Genomic DNA, 24,664 nt, shown 5'->3' with positions numbered 1-24,664 from the left:
GCTGGTTGCGGTTCTGGGAGCTTTGGGAAACAATTGCTCGTCGGTTCCAGTCAGACGGCAGTTTCACGGGTACAGTCAGACGGTTGGTGAGCTGGCGACAGTTGGTGATGGCCTTGCAGCCTTACAGTTTCTCACAGCCCCTCAGCTTCTCACAGCTCCGAACAGCTGTCCGTCAGTTGGTCATTGGTGGCTCCTGACGGTGGGTGATGCTCGGACCATTGAAGCTCGTTCTGCTCAAGACCTGCTCTTGGCGTACCTGATTCTTGGGGATGACGTCAACTGGCGTTCAAGCCTGTTTGCGAGTGAGTGCACGGCAAGGCTGGGTGCTGGCAACGGACAATGCACGCTCACACATTTCGGGACGTTTTGTTTGACATACGATGACTTCTATTTGGTGAGCGAGCCTGGATTTCTCTTCCCCCCCTGAATGATCTGCTGGGTACCCTTGTCTCGTGTTTAATTGTTAAATAAGGCATCGTGATAAGTAAGCATCTGCTCTTTGTCTCTTTTTCTATCAGTGCCTGATTATTTATTTGCTTGCGATTATTTTGATTGATTCTAATTTACTTATTTTTACCACAAGGAAAAAAAAGTTATTTTCTCTTTTTTTTTTTTTTTTCCTTATTAATAAATTCCTTTGTTAACATTCCAACCTGTCCGTGCTTGTCCTTTCCTTCCATTGATCCAGCATTGTCCGAACCGAGATAGACTGGCTGGTAATTAACAAACTAATTAACCTGTAATAGTTGTCACGCATCAGCGGTTAAACGCTCGGCCACCCTAATTAAGATCAAGATAAGATTGGTGCTTTGCCGAGGGCACGTTCCCTGTTAAGGTAACCATGTGACCTCAAGTTAAACGGCATAATGAGACTGTGGACACTGGAACTCGTAGTTGACTGGGTGGCATTCGTGGTTCCAAAACAACCCAACATACCACAACGTTCATTGTGAATGGTGGCCCCAGGTCCGGCTCTTCCAAGGACAACTGGGGATTAATCCCCCTGAGTGACAAACTGGTGCGTCGGAACCTGTGGCTGTAACAATATATATATATATATATATATATATATATATATTTATATATTAGGATTTTTGCTGAGGGTACCCAGCAGCTATACTCAGACTCCTGTCTTGTATATGTATATGTTTCTGTACATATATATATATATATATAGTTTTTTTATATGTGTATTTGTATATATAGAAATATATGTATAAATATATATATATATATATATATATATATATATATATATATATATATATATATATATATATATATATATATATATATATATATATATATATATATATATATATATATATATATATATATATATATATATATATATATAATATTAATTAATCAGACACTGGACGTTTGCATTGGAATTTTTACAGGATATATATGTATATTTTTCAAATGAAGGCCATGAAGTTTAAATAATTTAAGGACTGTCCAAAGTACTTTCCCACCATGGGCTGGATGCTAAATCTTCTCAGTGAAAGATTGGTTTATTTTATGTAAGATTGTGGTCACATCAAAGGCATTTTTGCTGGAGGAGCGCCCGGTTGTGATGCATGTGTGCCTTTTGTTTCCACCTACACAGTGATGCACTCACCTCCCATTGGTTGATGCATGAACTGACAGTTCACCTGACAGCCCATCCTCCAATAAACGAAACGCTGAGAAACAACCGCAAGCACTTCCCATTTGCTGACAATTCTGATATTCTCCACTCGTTTCCATCTGATTTATAGCTGTTGTCAAGGAAACTATTGTCTTACTTTTCCTGACATAATCAAGTTCTTTCAACAGGTAATAGAAAACAAATTAAAATTAATTTCTTATTTTGCTATCAACTTAAATATATATATATATATATATATATATATATATATATATATATATATATATATATATATATATATATATATATATATATATATATATATATATTTTGAAGCTCTTTTGTGGTACCTTTCACAAGGAACAAACACATCATTCTTGAGCAATAAATTAGGCAGAAATATTTGGGAACAACTGGGCAAAACCCTCCCTTTGCCAGGGCAATAGTTTGAACTCCAAACCTTGCCTTTCCTTCCTGCCGCACCTGTTCTGACTCGCGTATAATACAAGGGTGGAGTGGCGATGCTGGAGAGGTGCATCAAAAGACACCACATGAAATGTAGTTGTAAAACAATCGTAGGTGAATGCAAAAAGTGTCATTGGCCTCCTGTCTTTGAAAGCAATTTCAGACTTAATTTCCTGATTTGCAAGACAAAACGTGCAGAGAGACGACTGTAGGAACAGAAGGTTGCAGAGGTATTGTTTCAGAATTCCTTTGGCTGGTGCTTTGTTGCCTTGAGCGATGAGAGAGGAATGGGGTGATTGGGATGAACCAATCAGCGAGAGCCTCATCTCTGCACGTCATCGTTCTCACCAGCTCTCCCTGTGCCTGCACTTCACCTCCTCCTGCATGCTGTCCGTTAACACCGTCTTTGAAACCCAAGACTCTAACAAATTTTCCGTTACAGTATTTCCTTAACAAAGCTTTCCCACAGTGGGGTTCGAAGTGTTTTAATTGTGCTGCAACCTTTGTTCTGAACGCTTTGTGCATTTATCAAGCCAATTCACCATGGGTGTGTCATTTAAGAATGATCCTTTACTGTTCATACCATATGCACTGTAAAGTGATTACATGATTGAGAGTTCCACAATGGTTGGCTTGAGACATGAGTGGTACCTCATTTGATTTATTGAAGACTTCTGTGATCTCTCCTAGTTCTTTTTTGGGTATCGTTTCAAACACAGGTCATCATGATTGCCATGGTCTTATCACTGGCATAAATGCCTCGAGTTCCTGCAAAAGGGACTATCGACTCAGGGACGTCATTGTTGTAACATCGGTATGTACGAGTACCTGTATCTCTCGATAGGTTAAGATATACTTGTGACACAGCGCATACAAAAGTGATCAAAAGCAGGGTTAAGTGATTGGTTCATTTTGTCTGTCCTGTCTACAAACGTCGGTTTTTGATCGAGGAACAACTTCATTTCAATGGAATGTTATATTTTGAACACAAATTGTAACGTGAATCAGAAAACCAACCTGCAGTTTAGCAGTACTTTAGCTTTGAATTTGTCCTGATCACGCATGAGCAGAGTGAGATAATGGTTTTGAACTCTGTTTCTCACCTCCACTCCTCACCTTTGTGTGCATATATATATATATATAGACAGGCAGACAAAGGGCGGAGGAGCTCCTTGTGAGCCAACGGCCATCCATATCTAGTGCCCAACTGTGTCTGCGGACGTCCTCCTGCAGTTGGGTTACTTTCATTAGGAGGTTGGTTGCAGGATTTGCACTCCGGCCACCGTAAAACCCTTCATTCCGCAAAACGCAAAAACTCAAAAAAATCTGAAAACCCACTCCGTGGGAGTACCTCCTGTACAGCTTCCCTTCGCAGGGCAGCTCACTGGATGACGGGATTGGGGCAAAGCCTTCGGGACCCCCAATCTTTGTTGAAAGGAAGGAAACCACGGGGTAACATCCCTGGGTCAGATTGCGGGAGAGTGTGTCGGAGTGGTGCTGAGGTGTTGTCCACCAGACGGCGGTCTCCTTGGGTTAACCTGAGGCGGTCCCTTTGGGTGGGTGCCTGGAATGTCCCATCCCTAAGAGAGGATGATCACCTGTCTCTGTTATCATCTGAGCTCAATCGTTTGGACATCGGTATTGCAGCACTGAGGTTCGGAGACCAGATTGCGGCGAGATAATGGTGGGTGGTTACACCTACTATTGGTCTGGTCGCTCTGATGGTTACCATACTCAAGGAGTTGCTGTGGCTGTGTCCAATAAGCTGACCCGAATGATAATTGAGGTAACACCGGTCAACGAGCGTATTATGAGACTAAGGATTCATCACTCCTTAGGTGTCATTTCCCTGGTCTCTGTCTATGCTCCGACTGAGGTGAGTGATCTCACCGTGAAGGACACATTCTACGCCACGCTCGAGTCTGTGGTTGATTAGTGCCCCAGACGAGATACACTTCTAGTCTTGGTGGATTTCAATGCATCGACTGGAACTGATAGGGATGGTTATGAGGTGTGTGTTGGTCCCCATGGGTCAGAAACTATGAACCAGAATAGCACTAAGTTCCTTGACTTTGCAAGAAGTCATGGACTTCGGGTGGCTGGTTCATGGTTTCAGCGCCCACAAGCTCATCGCTGGACTTGATATTCCAACGCTGGCGGTGTGGCAAAGGAGATTGACCATGTCCTCGTTGACGGTCGCTAGAGGATGATCCAGAACTGCAGGGTCCACCGGAGTGCTCAGTTGCTCAATACTGACCTCCGGCTTGTTGTAGCAACTCCAAAGCTGCAGCTTAAATCCTGGAGAATGGTACCATCCCAGCCGAAGCTGGATGTTTGCAAGCTCAAGGATGAGAGAGTCGCTGAGGAGTTTGCGAACAGGCTGAGTGGACATTTGAGGTGTCTGGGTGCTTTGGGGGGTCCTGAAGAGTTGTGGAGTGCCTTCAAGACCACCATCCTTGATGTTGCCGGTGGATTTCTTGGAACTCACCGCAGGGCAAAGAAGAATTTTGTCTCTCAAGGGACACTGGATACCATTGACCAGAGTTGCAGGGCCAGGCTGAATGGCAGAGCTGAGCTGTTCAGGGAGCTGAGGCGTAAAACTGTACGTGCACTGAGGGTGGACAAGGAGGCCTATGTGCGAGGAATCTGTGAGGGGGTAGAGCATCACCTGTGGACAGGTGATTCTCGTCCCGCTTACAGGGGAATTCGCGCATTGCGTTCATCCAAGCCCATCCCTCGGAGCACTGCAGTTAGAGCAGAGAGTGGTAGGCTCTTGACAGAGGAGTCTGAAGTCAAGGCCCGCTGGGCCGGTTACTTTGAGCGGTTGTACCAGGCTGATCCCCCAGCTGTCGAGTTGGACGTCAAGGGTGTTACAATCCCTGTTGCTGACCCTCCAATCAACTGTGGTCCACCTTCGCTTGTGGAAACACGGGCTGCGGTGAACCGGTTGAAATGGGGTAAAGCTCCAGGGATCTGTGGCATCCATGCTGAATTTCTCAAGGCTGGTGGAAATGCTGCACTCGTGTCGTTGCATGCAGTTTTGTGCTACAGGCATCATCCCAACTGATTGGAAGAGGGGCTTTGTTGTCCCTCTCTGGAAAGGGAAGGGTGATCGCCAAGACTGCAACAACTACCGAGGGGTGACGCTGCTCTCAGTGCCGGGCAAGGTCTTTGCTCGGATAATTCTTGATAGGGTTCGCCACCATCTGCTTGAGCACCAACGTCCAGAGCAGTCAGGCTTTACACCAAAGATGTCAACGATTGACCGTATCCTTGCTCTTCGTGTCCTCACCGAACGCAGACGAGAGTTTCGGCAGGGGCTGCTTGCAGCCTATGTTGATCTCTGTAAAGCGTTTGATTCAGTGAATCGGGATGCCCTCTGGAGTTTTCTTGGTCTTCGTGGGGTGTCACCAAAATTGATTGATCTGATGTCTGATCTCTACTCTGGTACTGAGAGTGCTGTGAAGTGTGGTGGTACCATCTCTGACTTATTTCCAGTTGTTACTGGAGTTCGTCAGGGGTGTGTACTGGCCCCCACACTTTTCAGCACTTGTATGGACTGGATTTTAGGGAAGATGTCGGAAAGGTCAAGCTGCGGTGCATCGTTTGGGAATGTCAAGATCTCAGACCTTGATTTCGCAGATGATGCAGTCATCTTTGCGGAGACTTTGGATATCCTTTTGGGGGCCCTCGAGGTGCTGAATGAGGAGTCTGAGCTGCTGGGATTATGGGTTTCCTGGGTCAAAACTAAGATCCAGGCTTTCAATGACATCTTGGATGCTGCTGTCCTGTCTGTGTCTGTTTGTGGTGAGGATGTTGAAGTCCTGGAGAGATTCACTTACCTTGGCAGTGATATTCATGTCTCTGCTGGCTGTGAGTCAGAGGTCAATAGACGTCTGGGTCGGGCCTGGGGAGTCATGGATTCACTGGATCATGGGGTGTGGCGCTGCCAGTACCTGTGCGGGAGGACGAAAGTCCGAGTCTTCAGGTCCTTGGTGCTTCCAGTCTTGCTCTATGGATGCGAGACTTTGACTCTGACCAAGGATCTGAGACGGAGACTTAATTCCTTTGGTACCAGGTCTCTTCGGAGAATCCTTGGCTATCGCTGGTCAGATTGTGTCCAACGAGCAGTTGCTGAGGGAGACTCGGATGAGATTTGTTACCTGCATGGTCGGTGAGCATCAGTTGCGGCTGTATGGACATGTGGCTCGTTTTCCTGACGCTGATCCTGCTCACCAGATTCTCTCAGCGAGGGAGTCTCGTGAGTGGAGGAGGCCAATAGGCCGACCACGTGCCTCGTGGTTGTAGCAGGTTGACCAGCATCTCAAGGAGATGGGGATGGGCCTGGCATCTGCCTGGGGGAAGGCCAGATGGAGGCCCCTGGAGTACCGGCGGAAAGTGGATGCAGCAACGCGCTGTTCTGGCACATGCTCCCTGACCTGACCTGACCTGCCTGTCTGGTAGTCAAACAAAATTTAAAATAATTCCAGATAGGAAACTTACTGTTTTTAAGGACATCATAAAGGACACAAAATACAGGTATGACGAACTAACGGAAAGGGGGTTAAATAAGGTGGTGTAAAAGATGCTGCATCAACAGCAGTAAACTTCCAAAAAAAAAAAAATTATATCCTATTTTATTTCATTCTATTCTAAATTCTATTTTATTTCAATTGAATGATATAATTGAACACGGGAGAACACAAATCACTTTTGGTGCTTTCAAAACCTTTCTGTTTTGCAGAACTTGGAACAAATATTGTGGCATTTTAGATCAGTGGACCAGGACAAAGAAAACATGATTTCAGGAGTTAATATGGAGAACGGCACTTTACAATTATTCAAAATAATGCCATAATTTCTATGCAAGTCCTATCGGGTCACAGCTTCAATATATGCACTTTGGGTAACCACCCTCATTAACCCTTTGAACCCTTGCAGCCAGTTTATCAGCTGCTATTCAAACCACCATATACACGAGTGGCTGGTAAACCAGCCACTATTCAAACCTCAATAAACACGAGCGGCCGGTTTACCAGTCACTATTCAAACCTCGAGAAATGATCGGCCGGTTTACCAGCCGCTATTCAAACCACCATATACACGAATGGCTAGTAAACCAGCCACTCTTCATACTCCACACACCCAAGCGGGCAGTTTACCAGCCGCTATTCAAACCACCATATACCCAAGTGGCTATTTTACCAGCCGCTCTTCAAACCACCATATACACGAGTGGCTGGTTAATCAGCTGCTATTCAAACCACCATATAACCTCGCGGCCATTTTACCAGCCACTATTCAAATCACCATATACACGAGCGGCCAGTTTACCAGCCGCTATACAAACCACCATTTTCCCAATTGGCCGGTTTACCAGCCGCTATTCAAATTACCATATACACGAGCGGCCAGTTTACGAGCCGCTATACAAACCACCATTTTCCCAAGTGGCCGGTTTACCAGCCGCTATTCAAATCACCATATACACGAGCAGTGGGAGTCAACCTGCAGTAAAGATGTAGGATATTCTTTCCACATTGGCAGTTCGGGCAAAGACAAGAGAGAGAAACTGTAGAAGATATAGTGCAAGTATGCAAGAAGGGGCGTGATGAGGGAAGCCGGTGCCATCTCGTCATGAAGCGTGAGCCACAAAATTAAGATTTCTCCAAGTGGTTGTGGTTGAACCCCGATAAAGTGTCAAAGCATCTGCTATATTGAGAGAACCAATAATATCATAAGTTTGAAAGAGAAGATGCTGAAGGGAAAGGCAGAAACAAAGGAAGGGTGTGTAATCCTGGATTGCTTTGATTTATAATCACGAGCCTTACCTTCCTGTCGCTTCGCTGATGAGTTCAATCAAAAGACAGCATGTTGTACTCAATGGTGATTTAAAATTAAATGAAAAATGTGAAAAAGGGACACCCAGCTGTTGTTGCTGGTGTCATTGTGGGTGTTGTTTGCGTGCTCCTTCCATGTACTATTATACAGTAAATCTATTGCTTCGAGAAGTACTGTATTACTATTCTGATTGTGATGTGCCATACTCTGTTGCAGTGCTGCCGAGGCTGTTTCTTGACAAGGGTTATATACTGGGTGTTTTGCCATTGCTTTCCCAGCAGTGATTATTGCAGGAATTTGGAATTTGTTCATGGTGCCAATGATAGCTAACCTACTCTTCACGAAGGATGAGGGTGCAGTGAGTGCAGGTAATAGTGAGGGTGCAGCGAGTGCAGGCAGTGGTGAATCCAGCGTGTGTAGGCAGTGGTGAAGGTGCAGAAATAGAGATAGGTAGGAATGAGTTCTGCAAGACAGTCTTTGTGGGCAATGAAGTTATTAAATATGTAGATTCTCAATTTGCAGGCGGCTTACAGGCTGGCAGCTTCAAGCACAGCTTAATACTGGTCGAAGTAAGGAATCTCAGTTTCAACTGTGAAGAGAAGACTTCGAGCTGCAGGTTTGACATGTCGAGTGGAAGTAAGAAAGCCATTGCTAAGATGGCAAAATAAGAAAAAGAGGCTTGCCTGGGCCATGAAGCCCCGCCAGTGGACGACTGGAAACTGGAAGAAGGTCTCACTGACTGAATCAAAATTTGAAATCTTTGGTTCATCACACAGGGTTTTTGTACGCTATCGAGTATGCGAAAGGATGGTTCCTCAGTGTGTGACACCAACTGTCAAACATGGAGGAGGAAGCGTGATGATCTGGGGCTCTTTTGCTGGATCCAGTCGACGACTTGCACAAAGTGACTGGCACCCTGAACCAAAATGGGGCTACCACAGCAATTTGCAGTGCCATGCAATATCCTCTGGTCTGCCCCTCATTGGTCAGGGGTTCATCCTACAGCAAGTTAACGACCCAAAAACATACCTCCAGGCTATGTCAGAACTACCTCAGGAGAAAAGAACAAGACGGTAGGCTTCAAATCATGGAATGGCCAGCACAGTCTCCAGACTTAAACCCCAATCGAGCTGGTTTGGGATGAACTGGACAGAAGGGTGAAAGCAAAGTAACATACAAGTGCAACACATTTGTGGGAACTTCTGCAACAGTGTTGGGAAGAACTTTCCGAACAATATTTGATTTCCACTGCAGAAAGAATGCCACGAGTATGTTCGGCTGTTAAACCGCTGTCACACCTTGACCATTTAGCCAGCGTATGCCGAAGTATGAAAAATTTGTCTAAAACACTGGCACACGTCGAATACGTGATGGGTAAGTTTTGTATACGTTAAGAGCACGCTGGCATATGTCGTAGTATGCCGAGCTCGTCGACAAATTTTAACATGCTCAAAATTTTTCGACATATGACTCACACGTTCTGCATACGCTGGCCATAAGTTGTAGGCACATTACGCGATCATTGACACATGTCGACACATGTTACTTGAAAGTTACCCATAAGTCGAAACACGTCGAGGCAATGTTTAGCGTCAGTGTTCCAGGCTCCATGGTTTTTTTTTTATTATCTTGCCAAAACGAAGTTTTTGCAAGATATGTAAATCAGCTTGTATGTTTTTTTTAATTTAATTTAATTTTGTTTGTTTTTTTGTTTGTCTGTTATCATGTATCAATCACTCTGCAGAGCACAGTCATCATTGGAAATTTTTTGTAACTTCGCATATCAGAGTTCTATAGAGGTCCCTTTCAGCGCATAAAATTTTCAAGGTCACTTTGTTACAGATCAGGGGAGTCGACGAAACCCTTATTTTTTGAGTAATTTTGATCGGATAGTCTTCAAACTTCATGGGAATAAAGTTCATGGTCTAGCGCTCAGCTGATTAATTTTGGTGGCAATCGGCCTTGACCTTCATGGGTAACGCTGGAGGTTGAAAGTTTTTGACTCCAAGGTCAAATTTTCAAGTTTTAGGAACCATATCCTGTGGTACCTCAAATTTAAGTACTCGATGAGTGCTTTCTAGATATGTCAAGCTTTAGCCATTATGACATCTTTGGGTAACGTTATGAGGCAAACACGTATTGTTCATGGTCACTCTGTAAAACGATTATCATTGGAATCTCTCGTAGGCAGATATTCCTCAAGGAGCCGCTCCTGGTGGATAGCAGCTCTGTTCACCTCAGTGTGACCTTAAAGAAGTCACACATGGTCACCTTTTGGCAAGATACAGGTCACCCTACGGGTGACATTGGTTTTTTTATTTTATTTTTTTCTTCGGCATGACGGTGATGTTGACGCTTCGATTTCTAGTGCGGTTATAATATAATGTAATTAATAGGCTGCCGCTCAACAATTTAAATCATAACCGCACTAGAAATCGAAGTGTCAACATCACCGTCATGCTGAAGAAAAAAAAATTAAAAAAACCATGGAGACTGGAACACTGACGGATTCCTCCTGTGTGAACCCCATTTTTATATACCAATTCCCCTAAACGCTGCCAATACGCCATTATACGGTAGCTGTAAGTTAGTAACACGTTCTGTAAGTTCTGTGGTCGTCCGGAAGACGTCAAATACATCTACATACGTCAATATGCATTGGAGATAGGTTACACATAGGTTCAAAGCACGTTAATCATAGGTTTAAAGCACGTTAATCATAGGTTCGAAATAAGTTTTGGGTACGCTAAACATTACCTCAACGGGTTTCGACTTACGAGTAACTTACAAGTAACGTGTGTCAATGTGTGTCAATGATCGCATAACGTGCCTACAACTTATGGTCAGCGTATGCGGAACGTGTGCGTCATACGTCAAAAAATTTTCAGCATGCTTAAAATTTGTCGACGTACTACGACGTATGCCAGCGTGCTTCAGCGTGCTCTTAACGTACACAAAACTTACCCATAACGTATTCGATGTGTGCCAGCGTATTCGGAAAATTTTTCATACGTCGGCATACGCTGGCTAAAACGTCAAGGTTTGACAGCGGCTTGACACTTCGATGTCTAGTGCGGTTATGATTTGAATCGTCGAGCCACAGCCTTTTAATAGGCTACGCCACGTGATCGTCGGCGATACGCTGCCGCGCTATGCATAAGTTAGACCATCGTTGGGCATAGGTTGTGAACGCCGACAACACGCTAAGCATTCGTTGGTATAAGTTATCTATATGTTATCGAAACGTTCTGTGTATGTTACTAATTCATTATGAATACGCCCAAAACTGGAAAAAAAATCAATAGTTCAGCGTACGCCAGCGTTTTACATAAATTTTGATACGTTGCCATACGCTGGCTAAAACGTCAAGGTGTGACAGCGGCTTTATATCTGCAAAAGGTGGCTACTTGATGAGTCAAAAATTTAGATTAAATTTTGTTCAACAAAACGATTCCACAATTTCTTTTTTATATGCAATTGTTTATTTGTTCTATGCTTCAATTTCAGAGTACATTGAAACATTAAACTGCTTAAATTTCAGTAAAAACTGGAAAAATGGGGGTGTTCTAAAACTTTTGACCGGTAGAGTAGCTCTGTGCAGTTTTGAAGGAATATGAGTTAGTGACATTGAGGGAAGGTTAAATGACATTGTATCAGGTGCCGACAGGAAGACGGTTATGGTACACCTCGGAGCAAATGATGTTGGGAAAGCTCACTTGGAGGTTTCTAAAAATAGGATATTGGGTAAGCGGTTGAAAGCAGAGGTACCAAAGCAGTCACCGGGTGACTGGCGGCCATGTGGTGACAACCGTCCACTTAACGAACGCACCATTCCTGATTGCTATTGAAGTCTTCATTTGCAGGATTTTTCATCCTCCCTCGAAGGTCCAGGTGTTTTCAGAAAGAGAGACATCATCAGAGCATGTCACCAGATACCAGTGGAGCAAACTGACGTACACAAAATAGCCATCACAACACCTTTTGGGCTCTTCGAGTTTCTCTGCATGCCATTCGGCTTGCATAATGCTGTGCAGACGTTTCAGAGGTTGATCGATGATAACATTCATTGTCTCCCTTTCGTCTACTCTTACCTTGTCGATCAGCTCTATGGCTAGCCCGAAAGAGGGAGAACATGAGGCACACCTCCAATTACTTTTTGAGCATCTTACCTCATATGGCATTGTCATCAATCCCAGCATGTGCCATCACTCACTTTCCTCGGTCACATCATACACAAACACGCTATCTGCCCTTCGCACTGGAGGAGAACGTTAAGACCATACAAGCCTTTCCTGCACCCACATCACGGTGTCAGTTGAGGGAATTTCTTGCCCTTGTGAATTTTTACAGGCATTTCATCCCTAACTGTGCAGACGTATCTCAGCTGTTGACGGACATACTACGTAACAGGAATAAGAAAATTAGGGGCAATGCCCCTAGGCACTACCCTGGTCGAATAATGATATTGAGGAGGAAGTCAATGTAGCACGGAATCAGCAAAATGTACTACTGAACCAATGTTATAGCAAATACCTATGTTGTGGGGTAACCAACCCCATAAATCCCCTTGGACTGCAATTTTTTTAATGGTGTGACCAAACTTTGGTACATCATGGGTGATGAAGGTTGTGGTGAAGTTTCATCAAAATTATACATGTAGTTTTAGAGAAGAAAGCAAATATATATTTTCAGGGGAAACCCTTGGTACACCCACTTAGGGACCGATTTTTAAAAATTGTGTGACCAAACTTTGGTACATCACGGGTGCCGAAGGATGTGGTCAAGTTTCATCAAATTTGTGCGTGTAATTTCAAAGAAGTTGCAAGTGTTTATGGATGGATGAACGGATGACACGCCATCCGATAAGCTCCCCAGAACGACGTTCCAGGTGAGCTAAAAAAAAAAAAATCAGCCGATCACCCTCAATGAAAAATAATTGGCTGCCTCCATTGAGGTGAAGGTGATGTTGGCTGAGGCCACACTTCTTGTTCATCCCAAGGCTGAAGCACCACTATGTCTCTGAGTCGATGCATCGGACGTGACAGTAGAAGTTTTGCAGCAAAATGGAGATGATGTCTGGCAACCACTATCCTTTTTTCTCAAAGCGTTTTCAACCTGCAGAGACCAGATATAGCACGTTTGGGAGAGAACATCGAGCAGCTCACCTCTGTGTCAAACAAACACTTTTGACATGTGCCAGGAGGGAGGATATTCTCTATCTATACGGACCACAAGCCACTGATTTATGCTCTCAAATCAGGACCTGGTCATCACTCTCCAATAGAAGTATGACATCTTGATTTCATCTCCCAGTTCACAATGGACTCGAAGCAAAAACAACTTGGCAGCAGATACACTCTCCCAAGTTGATGTAAATGCTCTGGATACATCTAACATCAATTTCATTACCATAGCTGAAGCCCAACAGCGTGACGAGGAGCTACAAGGGTTACGAAACAATCCAACCTCACTCCAGTTCAAAGAGGTACCACTCCCCACTTCTGAGGGTAGAATTGTCTGTGACGTTTCCACAGGTAATCTTCGCCCTTACGCCCCCAGCGAGTATCGATATGCAGTTTTTGACGCTATACACAATTTGTCTCACCCTGGCATCAGAGCCAATCAACATTTAGTGACTTGGCGTTTTGTCTGGCAAGAAGTCAATCGTGACATCAGAGACTTGACCAGAACCTGCAGAGCATATCAGAGATCCAAACTACATCGCCACATCAGGTCTCCTCTTGGCACGTTTGACACCAATTTCCAGATTGCACCACGTTCACATTGATCTAGTTGGACCTCTATCTCCATCAAATGGCAAGACATATCTGCTCATTGATCGTTTTACTTGTTGGCCGGTCACAATACCCATCCCTGACCAGACAGCATTAATCTCACATTGGGTGGCTGTGCTCAGTGCACACTCAACAATAACAAGACTGATGTCATCAGTTTGAATCAGCACTTTTCCAAGCTCTGTCTGATCTACTTGACAGTAGGTCAACTTGAATCACAGCTTATCACCCATCATCTAATGGCGTCGCTCATGGAATGATTCAATCAACAGTTGAAAGCATCTCTGAAAGCCCTGCAAATACAAGATGGACAGATATTCTTCCTATTATCTTGCTCGGCATCCAAACTGCAGTTGGGTCTGACATAGGGTGCTGTGCTGCCGAGTTAGTTTTTGGCACAACTCTCAAGTTCCATCCATCCATCCATTGGGACCATACTCTGTGCAGAGCATTGGTGCTGTTGAAGCAATCTCCTTGGCTATTGGACACAATCCTGGACGGGTCGCCACTCCGACACAGGATACCAGCAAGCTGGCACTCATTTTGCCGAAATCAGAAGGATGACAGGCAGAGTCAACCCCACCTGGTATTAATTCAACAGAAGAGTGAGATTTGAACTCAGGATCCTAGGATTCCAAGCCCACCACTCTAACCATTAAGCCAACACCAGGAATAACTCTCAAGTTGCCAGGACAGTTTGTGGCACCTAGTCAGTTTAATCATGACTTGGATCCCAGCAACTATGTACAATGTACATAGATTACGGACGCACATGAGAACCCTGAAGCCGACACCTACCAGGCTGCAGCACAGGTAAACCCAAGCCAATTTAGACATTCAGAGTTGTACTCATGTTTTTGTGACACTACGCAGTGAGGAAGTCCCTTCAACCCCTGTGTGATGGATTGTTTGAAACCATTTGATGCTGCGACTGCGAGGATAATGGAGTAGAGTAATTGAATTTTGCAAGGACCCATTGAGTCCCAAATTGTTGGTGGAGGGGTAGGCACACCCCCTATCGGGCTACTCCACCAGCGAGCCAGATAGGACCACGCCGTCTCGTCGTTTTGGTCACTGAATATTCCTTTGGTTTCCTTCTAGGAGATTGGATAGTTTAAATGGAATTAGTCGGTCCTGGGAGGGATAGCTTAGTTTATAAGGATTTAGAGGGACAGGAGCTTGCAATTTGATAGAGAGATTAGCAGGGAAGTTAGGGATAGGATAGGTTTGGACTGAAGTCGGCCGCCCTACCTGCTGCTACTGCAGGAAGTTACTGTGAAAGCTTTTTCAGTCGGAAAAGTTTGATGAAAACGAGAGTAAGTTATCGTCGTCCTTAAATTCTTGTTGTTTTCTGACTTGAATTGTGACCTCCCTGTCAATCAATGTCTCTTGATGAGAATATAAAATGAAGAACTGGAACAGAATTTACAAAAAGGCAAAATGAAATCAGACAAAAGACAAGTGCTACCAGTGCACTGTGACATAAAAAGTGGTAAATCCTTTCCCAACCCTCCAGATACAACTCTCCACAATCAGTTTATTTTTCTATTTATGACGACATAAAGATATGACGACTTACTTTCTATTAGTTGATGAAATCGTAACATACAGGACGTATTAATTGGTGATCCTCAACCACTGTGCTTAATTTTCACCATATTCAATCCTGAGACCGGCTTCTCGTGGCTTTAAAATAAATGATGGACGTTTCTCCAGCAGAAAAGCACAGATCAAGAATAAGACATAATATTTAATCAATACTGATTCGAGCATGGGGAAAGACTTACCACTGATGATATGGTCGCTGCACACACGAATTTCCTTCTTGTAGTTATCAACGGGGTCTGCGCGTGAAAATGTTGGCGAGACACTTTGCCCACTGTTTTCTTGATAATTCCTCAGTTAGAGTTCCTTGATTTGTTGCAATTCCTGTGATATGGTAAAACGATGTATCCTTCTCTCTGTTAGTACAACCAGAACACCCTAAGACAAGCAATATCTCTCAAATTTTTAATTCCACTCAAAAACAAAATTCCTCAGAAATTAGGAAGGATTTTTGAAAAAAAGAAAACATTTTCATTCACTGTTCATCCCTTCATTCGTCACTTGCTCCTTTGACCAGACCAAAGAACAGTCAATATATTCCAATTCCAGACTAGACCTATGCATGGGAGAGGCAAGGGGAGAGATAATCGAGGCCTCAGTCAGAGAGTTTGGAATTTGAATTAAGCTGGAGTAAGACAGGGAATCTGTAAAAGAAAGACGGTGGGATAAAGAGGGTGAGCAAGAATTATACAATAAACCAGGGAGGGAGTGATTGGGAGAGGAATTGGGATTGCAGTTAAAGTCTTGGACAGAAACTTGGCAAGGAACTTCCACTGAAGGCTTGGCTGAGGATAGAGGTTGACACTGTGAAAACAAAAGAAGAACATCAATGTTAATTGTGAATTAAATAGTCTGAAAAGTGAAGAATTAACAGCCCTTTTATGCTTAACCCTCCGTGCAGATATCATAAAGAAGCATATAACTACAGTTAAGTCCCATTAAGGTGAAAGATTTGTTCCGCAGACTAAAATGAATATTTTACTTACCAAGACATAAAAAGAGAAGAAAAAAACTAGACATAATTTGACATCATGTTGTCGACCGATATGCCTCCATCCACATTAAGCCTTTGCTTACTCGAACTTTGACCTAAAACCTCAAGTAATATCTAATCTGTACATATGTTGGTAGGAGAAGAGAGAGACAGAGAGACAAGAGTACATGGTACATGTACTTAGTTTAGTTCAAATCCCTACCTCGGTAACATTTTACCCTGAAATGACCTCTGACCTTTGACCTCTTGCCCCCATAATTTAATCAGTTCATCTTTACATCATGAAACATAAGTACTTGTATCAAGTTTGACTTAGATCCCTTCAACCATTCTTAAATTAGCACGGGCGGACGGAAAGAAGGACAGCCGGAAGGAGAACCTAAAAACATAATGCTTCTGGCGACTTCATTAGCGGAGGCATAAAAAAGCATACATAACAAGAAAAATAGCAATCAGATATTGCAAACCCTTGCCAGAACTTGTTTTGTGTGTTGTTTGTGTAGTTTTGTGTGGTGTTTGTGTACTGGTGTATGTATTTATGACATAATTAGAACTGCCACTTTATAACTGCTGGCAGTGGTGACGGGTTCAGCCATTTCAGAGATTTCTGAAGGTTAAAAAAAAAACATTATGGCTGCCAAATCATATGACCAATGATGGCATCAAAAAATTTTCGGTGGACCATTTTATCCCTCGTTGACCCTCAAAATATTTCATACTGATCAGATGTAGTGTTCTACTTATGCAATTATGACGTCATAAAAAAATCACTCATTCCCCATGAGGAGTACTTGCTAAGTGCCAAGTTTCAATCTTTTCCTTGATGCAGTTTCAGAGATACTGAGGTCCAAAGTTTTTTTCTCCGTTTTTCCAACATGGCTGCCACACCACGTGACCTATGATGTCATAATTATCATTAAAACATTCTGCACGAGTAGTCGCATCAATGGTGAAAACTTTGTCTCAATCCAACAAGTGGTTACGGAGGAAAACACGAAAGTTCTGTGCGGACAAACAAACAGACTCAAATGCAATTACCCTCTCCTTCGGCGAGGGAAACAAGAGAGTCTGTAGAACATCTTACCTTATGAAGTCTTGAGAAACAAGAACATGGGTGGGGTCGGCGAGCGGAAAATATATATTTATTTCTTTGTATAGATATTTGAGGTGAGTGGAAGAGCTCGCATTAGTACACTGAACGGATCAGGATGCAATGGAACAAAAGGAACAATTGAGAGATTGGGGGGTGGGGGCACAATCAGCAGAGTTTAAGAACAGAGGGAGATGGACAATGGATGTGGGGAGGATTGGAGGGCTGGAGAGGATGCATGGAGTGGACAAGATAGATATAGAAGGAAACTCTCAGGAGGGAAATCTGGAAATATGGAAGGAGGATGGGTTGGGGTGGTTTAACGGGTGTAGAAAATGTCATGGTTTTGGATTGGGGATGATCTGAGATGGTCTTTCAGACCTGTAGGGAAAAATGAGATTGAAGAGGATGAGCAAGTTTATTCCACAGGTGGGAAAAAAAAGAGGAACAAATGAGTGGAGATGAGCAGTGATTCTGGATTTTGGGAGTTTCACCAGAAGGGGGTTAATCGTGATTGGTCGTGATGACGTAAAATGCCAAAATATTTTGTCCAAGTCCTGCGAAACAGAAGGGTTTTGAAAGTTCCAACAAGGCGATTTCTGTTCTCCAATTTAAATACAATTAATATTTTAAAGGTTGCAGAAAAAATCATTTTTCAGAAGTTTACTGCCATTGATGCAGTGTCTTTTACACCACCTTATTTAACACGTTACATTCGTTCTTCATACCTGCTATTTGTGTCCATTATGACATCCTTAAAAAGTGTTTCCTGTTTGGAATAGTTTTCCTGTTTGATTGGCAGGCAAGCAGACTGAGTAAAAAAAACGCAATGTCTCACTCCTTTCTCTCTGCATGCATAATCGTGACAGATTCAGAGCCAAAGGACAACTAAACGACTGGTTCATTTTATGATTCATGTTTCAATTTGTGTTCAAAATCTAACATTCAATTGAAGTTAAGTTGTTCCTCGATCATACACTGACATTTGTAGATAGAGACAGACAAAGTGAACCAATTGCTTAACCCTGCTTTTCGCTTCGAGCACATGGGGGTAATAAACTGATGCCCCACCCACTAGCATCTAGTACACCACAAACATGAACATGCCACTGCCTTAAAGCAGAACAACAAATCAAACATTGTGCTTTATTATGTCATGAGCAAATACCACCTGTCGCTTCGCTGATGGGAATACTTAAGGTGGGTGGGGGAAAAGAGGGGGGAGAGAGAGGAGGGAGGGGGAGCAAGGATGGGTGGGAGAGCAAGGAGGGAGGGAGATTGAGGAGGGTGGGGGGAGGGAAGGCAGTGTCAGGTGAGAGGAAGGGAAGGCAGATGTGCGGTGAAGCATTAATTACGATTCATACCTTATCATCAAAATTATTCTGCAGAGAATAACAGTGAAAATGAAAACAAAATAATGTCTGAAATCCATTTTCAACCGGTCATACTCTGAATACCACCCAGAGACAAACACCGCCCAGACATGTCCGGAGATAAACACAGTCCAGAGATTAACACCGCCCAGACGCATCTGGAGACAAGCTACTTCCGGTCATGTCCAGAGACAAACACCACCTGGAGATAATCACTGCCTAGACATGTCTGGAGACAGAGAGAGAGATGTGTGGGAGGGTGCTGCTCTGTATTCAGCAGGGGTGGAGTGAGGATGAGAGAGTGAGAGAGAGTGAGAGAGAGTGAGAGAGAGTGAGAGAGAGTGAGAGAGAGTGAGAGAGAGTGAGAGAGAGTGAGAGAGAGTGAGAGAGAGAGTGAGAGAGAGACAGTGAGAGAGAGAGAGAGGCAGTGAGAGTGAGAGAGAGACAGACAGTGAGAGAGTGAGAGAGAGACAGTGAGAGTGTGTGAGTGTGTGAGTGTGTGAGTGTGTGAGTGTGTGAGTGTGTGAGTGTGTGAGTGTGTGAGTGTGTGAGTGTGTGAGAGAGTGAGTGTGTGAGAGAGTGAGTGTGTGAGAGAGTGAGTGTGTGAGAGAGTGAGTGTGTGAGAGAGTGAGTGTGTGAGAGAGTGAGTGTGTGAGAGAGTGAGTGTGTGAGAGAGTGAGTGTGTGAGAGAGTGAGAGAGTGAGAGAGTGAGAGAGTGAGAGAGTGAGAGAGTGAGAGAGTGAGAGAGTGAGAGAGAACGAGAGAGAGAGAGAACGAGAGAGAGAGGGAGAGAGAAGGAGAGAACGAGAGAGAGAGAGAGAGAGAGAGAGAGAGAGAGAGAGAGAGAGAGAGAGAGAGAGAGAGAGAGTGAGCGAATGAGAGTGTGAGTGAGTATGAGATTGAGAGTGTGAGAGTGAGTATGAGATTGAGTGAGTGAGAGTGTGTGAATGTGAGTGAGAGAGTGTGAGAGTGAGAGTGAGTGTGTGAGATTGAGAGTGAGTGAGTGAGAGAAAGTGAGAGTGTGAGAGTGTGTGAGAGTGAGGGTGTGAGTGTGAGAGAGTGAGTGAGTGAGTGAGAATGAGTGAGTGTGAGAGAGAGAGTGAGTGAGTGGGTGTGACAGTGAGTGAGAGTGAGTGAGATTGAGTGAGTGTGAGTGAGAGTGAGAGAGTGAGTGTGAGTGAGTGTGTGAGTGTGAGTGAGTGTGTGAGAGTGAGTGAGTGTGAAAGTTAGTGTGTGAGAGAGAGAGAGTAAGAGTGTGTGAGCGAATGAGAGTGAGAGTGTGTGAGCGAATGAGAGTGACTGAGTGAGAGAGTGAGAGAGAGAGTGAGTGAATGTGAGTGAGTGTGAGAGAGAGTGAGAAAATGTGTGTGTGTGAGTGAGTGAGTCTGAGTGAGTGTGTGAGAGAGAGGGAGAGTGAGAGTGAGCGAGTGAGTGATTGTGTGAGAGTGAGAGTGAGTGAGTGTGAGAGAGAGTGATGTGAGTGAGAGAATGTGTGAGTGTGAGAGAGAGTGATGTGAGTGAGAGAATGTGTGAGTGTGAGAGAGAGAGAGAGTGAGGGTGTGAGTGTGAGAGTGAAAGTGTGAGAGTGAGAGAATGTGAGTGAGTGTGAGTGAGAGTGTGTGTGATTGTGTGTGAGGATGAGAGTGTGTGTGAGTGAGTGAGAGTCAGTGTGTGAGAGAGAGTGAGTGAGTGTGAGTGAGTGAGTGAGTGAGTGTGTGTGAGAGAGTGTGTGAGAGTGAGTGAGTGGGTGAGAGAGTGAGAGAGTGGGAGTGAGAGTGTGAGTGAGTGTGTGAGAGTGAGAGAGTGAGTGTGAGAGTGGGTGAGTGAGTGAGAGTGGGTGCGACAGTGAGAGAGAGTGTGTGAGTGAGTGTGTGTGAGAGTGAGTGTGAGATTAAGTGAGTGTGAGTGAGAGCGAGTGAGGAAGAGAGTGAGTATGAGAGAGTGAGAGTGAGAGGGTGTGAGTGTGAGAGAGTGAGAGTGAGAGGGTGTGAGTGTGCGTGTGAGTGTGAGTGAGAGAGTGAGTGTGTGAGTCTGAGTGTGAGAGTGAGTGAGTGAGGATGTGTGAGAGAGAGGGAGAGTGAGATTGTGTGAGTGAGTGAATGTGAGAGAGTGAGTGAGTGTGTGATTGTGTGAGAGTGAGAGAGTGAGAGAGTGAGAGTGAGAGAGTGTGTGTGTGAGTGTGAGAGTGTGTGTGAATGTGAGAGTGAGTGAGTGAGTGTGAGTGAGAGAGTGAGTGAATGTGAGAGAGTAAGAGTGAGTGAATGTGAAAGAGTGAGTCAGTGAGAGTGTGTGAGTCAGAGAATGTGAGAGTGAGTGAGATTGAGTGAGAGTGAGTGTGAGTGAGTGTGAGAGTGAGTGAATGTGTGAGAGTGAGTGAGTGAGTATGAGAGAGTGAGAGTGGGTGTGACAGTGTGAGAGTGTGAGTGAGTGAGTGTGAGAGTGAGAGTGTGAGTGAGTGAGTGTGAGTGACGGTGAGTGAGAGTGAGTGCTTGTGTTCGTGAGAGAGAGAGAGAGTGAGTGTGTGTGTGAGTGAGAGTGAGAGAATGAGAGGGTGAGTGAGTGAGTGTGAGAGAGTGAGTGGGTGTGACAGTGAGAGAGAGTGAGAGTGAGTGCGAGAGAGTGTGAGTGAGTGAGTGAGTGTGAGTGAATATGAGAGTGAGAGAGTGTGAGTGTGAGAGAGTGAGTGATTGTGTGAGAGTGAGTATGAGAGTGTGTGAGTGTGAGAGAGTGGGTGTGACAGTGAGAGAGAGAGAGAGAGTGAGTGTGTGAGAGAGTGAGAGAGAGAGAGTGTGGGTGAGTGACTGAGTGAGAGTGAGAGTGTGAGTGAGTTAGTGTGTAAGTGTGTGTGAGAGAGTGAGAGTGAGAGAATGTGAGAGAGTGAGTGAGGGTGTGAGTGAGAGTGAGGGTGTGTGTGTGTGTGTGTGAGAGAGAATGTGAGAGAGTGTGTGAGTGAGTGAGTGAGTGAGTGAATGTGAGAGTGAGTGAGAGTGTGAGTGAGTGAATGTGAGAGAGAGTGAGTGAGTCTGAGTGAGTGTGTGAGAGAGTGAGAGTGTGAGTGAGTGAGAGTGTGTGAGTGAGTGTGACTTAGGGTGAGTGAGTAAGTGTGTGAGAGAGAGTGAGTGAGAGAGAGAGAGAGTGAGCTTAGTGTGAGAGAATGTGTGTGTGTGAGATAGTGAGGGTGAGAGTGAGTGTGAGAGAGTGAGTGAATGTGAGAGAGAGTGAGACTGAGTGAGTGTGAGAGAGAGTGAGTGAGTGAATGTGAGAGAGAGAGAGTGAGAGTGTGAGTGAGTGTGACTGAGTGAGTGTGAGAGTGTGAGCGAGAGTGTGAGTGAGTGTGTGTACAAGCGAGTGAGAGAATGTGAGAGAGAGAGAGTGAGTGTGTGAGAGGGAGAATGTGAGCGTGAGAGTGTGAGTGCGAGTGAGAGTGAGTGTGTGAGAGAGTGGGTGTGAGTTTGTGAGAGAGTGAGAGAGTGGGTGTGAGTGTGAGAGAGTGTGAGTGAGTGAGAGTGTGAGAGAGAGTGTGAGAGCGAGAGAAGGTGAGATTGAGTGTGAGTGTGAGTGAGAGTGAGGGTGAGAGTGAGTCTGAGTGAGTGTGTGAGAGAGAGTGAGAGTGTGAGTGAGTGAGTGTGTGATTGTGAGAGTGAGTACGAGAGTGAGAGAGAGAGAGTGTGAGTGAGAGAGGAAGAGTGAGTGAGTGATAGTGTGAGTGTGAGAGAATGTGAGAGTGAGTGAGAGTGTGTGAGTCGGAGTGAGAGTGTGAGGGAGTGAGTGTGAGAGAGTGAGAGTGGGTGTGACACTGAGAGTGTGAGTGAGTGAGAGTGAGAGAGTGGGTGTGACAGTGAGAGTGATAGAATGTGAGTGTGACAGTGAGAGAGTGAGTGTGAGAGTGAGTGAGAGTGAGAGAATGTGAGAGAGAGTGAGAATGTGAGAGAATGTGTGAGAGTGTGTGTGAATGTGAGTGAGAGCGAGTGTGAGAGAGTGAGGGTGAGTGCGTGAGAGTGAGTGAGAGAGAGAGAGTGTGAGAGAGTGAGTGTGAGAGTGAGTTAGAATGTGAGAGTGAGTCTGAGTGTGTGTGAGAGTGAGAGAGAGAGAGAGAATGTGAGAGTGAGAGTGTGAGAGTGTGAGTGAGTCTGAGTGTGTGTGAGAGCGAGAGTGTGAGTGAGTGAGTGAGTGAGAGGGTGAGATTGAGTGCGAGTGTGAGTGAATGTGAGAGAGAGTGTGAGTGAGTGAGTGAGAGAGTGAGAGTGTGAGTGAGTGAGTGAGTGTGTGATTGTGTGAGAGTGAGAGAGTGAGTGAGAGAGTGAGAGTGGGTGTGACAGTGAGAGTGTGAGAGAGTGAGTGAGAGTGAGTGTGAGAGAGTGAGAGTGAGAGTGAGAGAATGTGAGAGAGTGAGTGAAAGTGAGAGGGTGAGAGTGAGTGTGAGTGTGTGTGAGTCTGAGTGTGTGAGAGAGTGAGTGAATGTGAGAGTGAATGTGAGTGAGTGAGAGAATGTGAGAGTGGGTGTGACAGTGAGTGAGAGTGAGTGAGAGAGAGAGTGAGAGAGTGTGAGTGAGTGAGTGTGAGAGAATGTGAGTGAGAGTGTGAGGGAGGGAGAGTGAGTGAGTGTGTGAGTGAGAGAGTGAGAGTGGGTGTGACAGTGAGAGTGTGAGAGTGAGAGAATGTGAGTGTGAGAGAATGTGAGTGTGTGAGTGAGTGATTGTGTGAGAGTGAGAGAGTGAATGAGTGAGTATGAGAGTGTGAGTGAGTGAGTGAAAGTGTGAGTGTGAGAGAGTGAGAGAGTGAGAGTGGGTGTGACAGTGAGTGAGTGTGAGAGTGAGAGAATGTGAGTGTGAGAGTGAGAGTGAGAGAATGAGAGTGAGTGAGAGAGTGAGAGTGGGTGTGACAGTGAGAGTGTGAGAGTGATAGAATGTGAGTGCGATAGTGTGAGAGTGAGTGTGTGTGTGTGAGAGTGTTCGTGTGTGAGTGTGAGAGAGTGAGTGTGAATGTGAGAGAGAGTGAATGTGAGTGAGAGAGAGTGAATGTGAGTGAGAGAGAGAGTGATTGAGAGTGAGTGTGTGAGAGTGAGTGAGAGTGTGAGAGAGTGAGTCTGAGTGTGTGTGAGAGTGCGAGAGAGAGAATGTGAGAGTGAGAGTGTGTGAGAGTGAGTGAGAGTGAGAGTGGGTGTGACAGTGAGTGTGAGAGTGAGTGAGAGTGAGTGTGAGAGTGTGAGAGTGAGTCAGTGAGTGTGAGAGCGAGAGTGTGTGTGAGAGCGAGAGTGTGTGTGAGAGCGAGAGTGTGAGTGAGAGTGAGGGTGAGAGAGAGTGAGAGTGAGTGAGAGAGAGAGTGAGTGTGAGAGTGGGTGTGTATGTGAGAGTGAGAGTGTGAGCGAGAGTGTGAGTGAGTGTGTGTACAAGCGAGTGAGTGAGAGTGAGAGAGTGAGAGTGAGAGAGTGAGAGAGTGAGAGTGAGAGTGAGAGAGTCAGTGAGAGTGTGTGTGAGTGTGAATGAGTGAGAGTGTGTGAGTGAGTCTGAGTGTGTGTGAGAGAGGGGGAGAGTGAGAGTGGGTGAGTGAGTGAGAGAGAGGGTGAGTGTGAGTTTAAGTGAGTGTGTGAGTGAGTGTGAGTGAGTGTGAGTGAGTGTGAGTGCGAGGGTGTGAGTGAGTGAGGTGTGAGAGAATGTGTGAGTGTGTGAGTGATAGAGAGTGTGAGTGAGAGTGAGAGCGAGTGTGAGTGAGTGAGTGTGTGAGAATGTGAATGTGAGAGAGTGAGGGTGAGTGAATGTGAGAGAGTGAGTGAGTGTGAGTGAGTGAGTGAGAGTGTGAGAGTGAGAGAATGTGAGAGAGTGAGTCTGAGTGTGAGTGAGAGTGAGAGAGAGAGAATGTGAGAGTGAG

At 44.9% G+C, this 24,664-nt stretch overlaps 1 protein-coding gene across 14 annotated transcripts in view; it reads right to left on the bottom strand.

Moving 5' to 3' along the window:
- Positions 1-15,730: 15,730 nt before the first annotated feature.
- Positions 15,731-24,664, bottom strand: part of LOC147032292 (leukemia inhibitory factor receptor-like) — a 121,555-nt gene continuing 112,621 nt past the window's right edge. For 12 of the 14 annotated variants that reach the window (XM_085869766.1, XM_085869772.1, XM_085869763.1 and 9 more), the window contains one exon: positions 15,731-16,143. In XM_085869766.1, coding sequence (XP_085725892.1) covers positions 15,811-16,143 — 333 coding nt within the window. In that variant the 3' untranslated portion in view covers positions 15,731-15,810. The remainder of the gene's footprint in view (positions 16,144-24,664) is intronic. The other 2 variants (XM_085869773.1, XM_085869774.1) reach the window with 2 other exon arrangements.

This window comes from Eptatretus burgeri, chromosome 2, assembly GCF_056783735.1.
Source record: "Eptatretus burgeri isolate ZD-2024b chromosome 2, Ebu_testis_v1, whole genome shotgun sequence".
Lineage (NCBI taxonomy): Eukaryota > Metazoa > Chordata > Myxini > Myxiniformes > Myxinidae > Eptatretus > Eptatretus burgeri.
The sequence above is the reverse complement of the archived record's forward strand: the minus strand, read 5'-3'. Positions and strand labels throughout refer to the sequence as shown.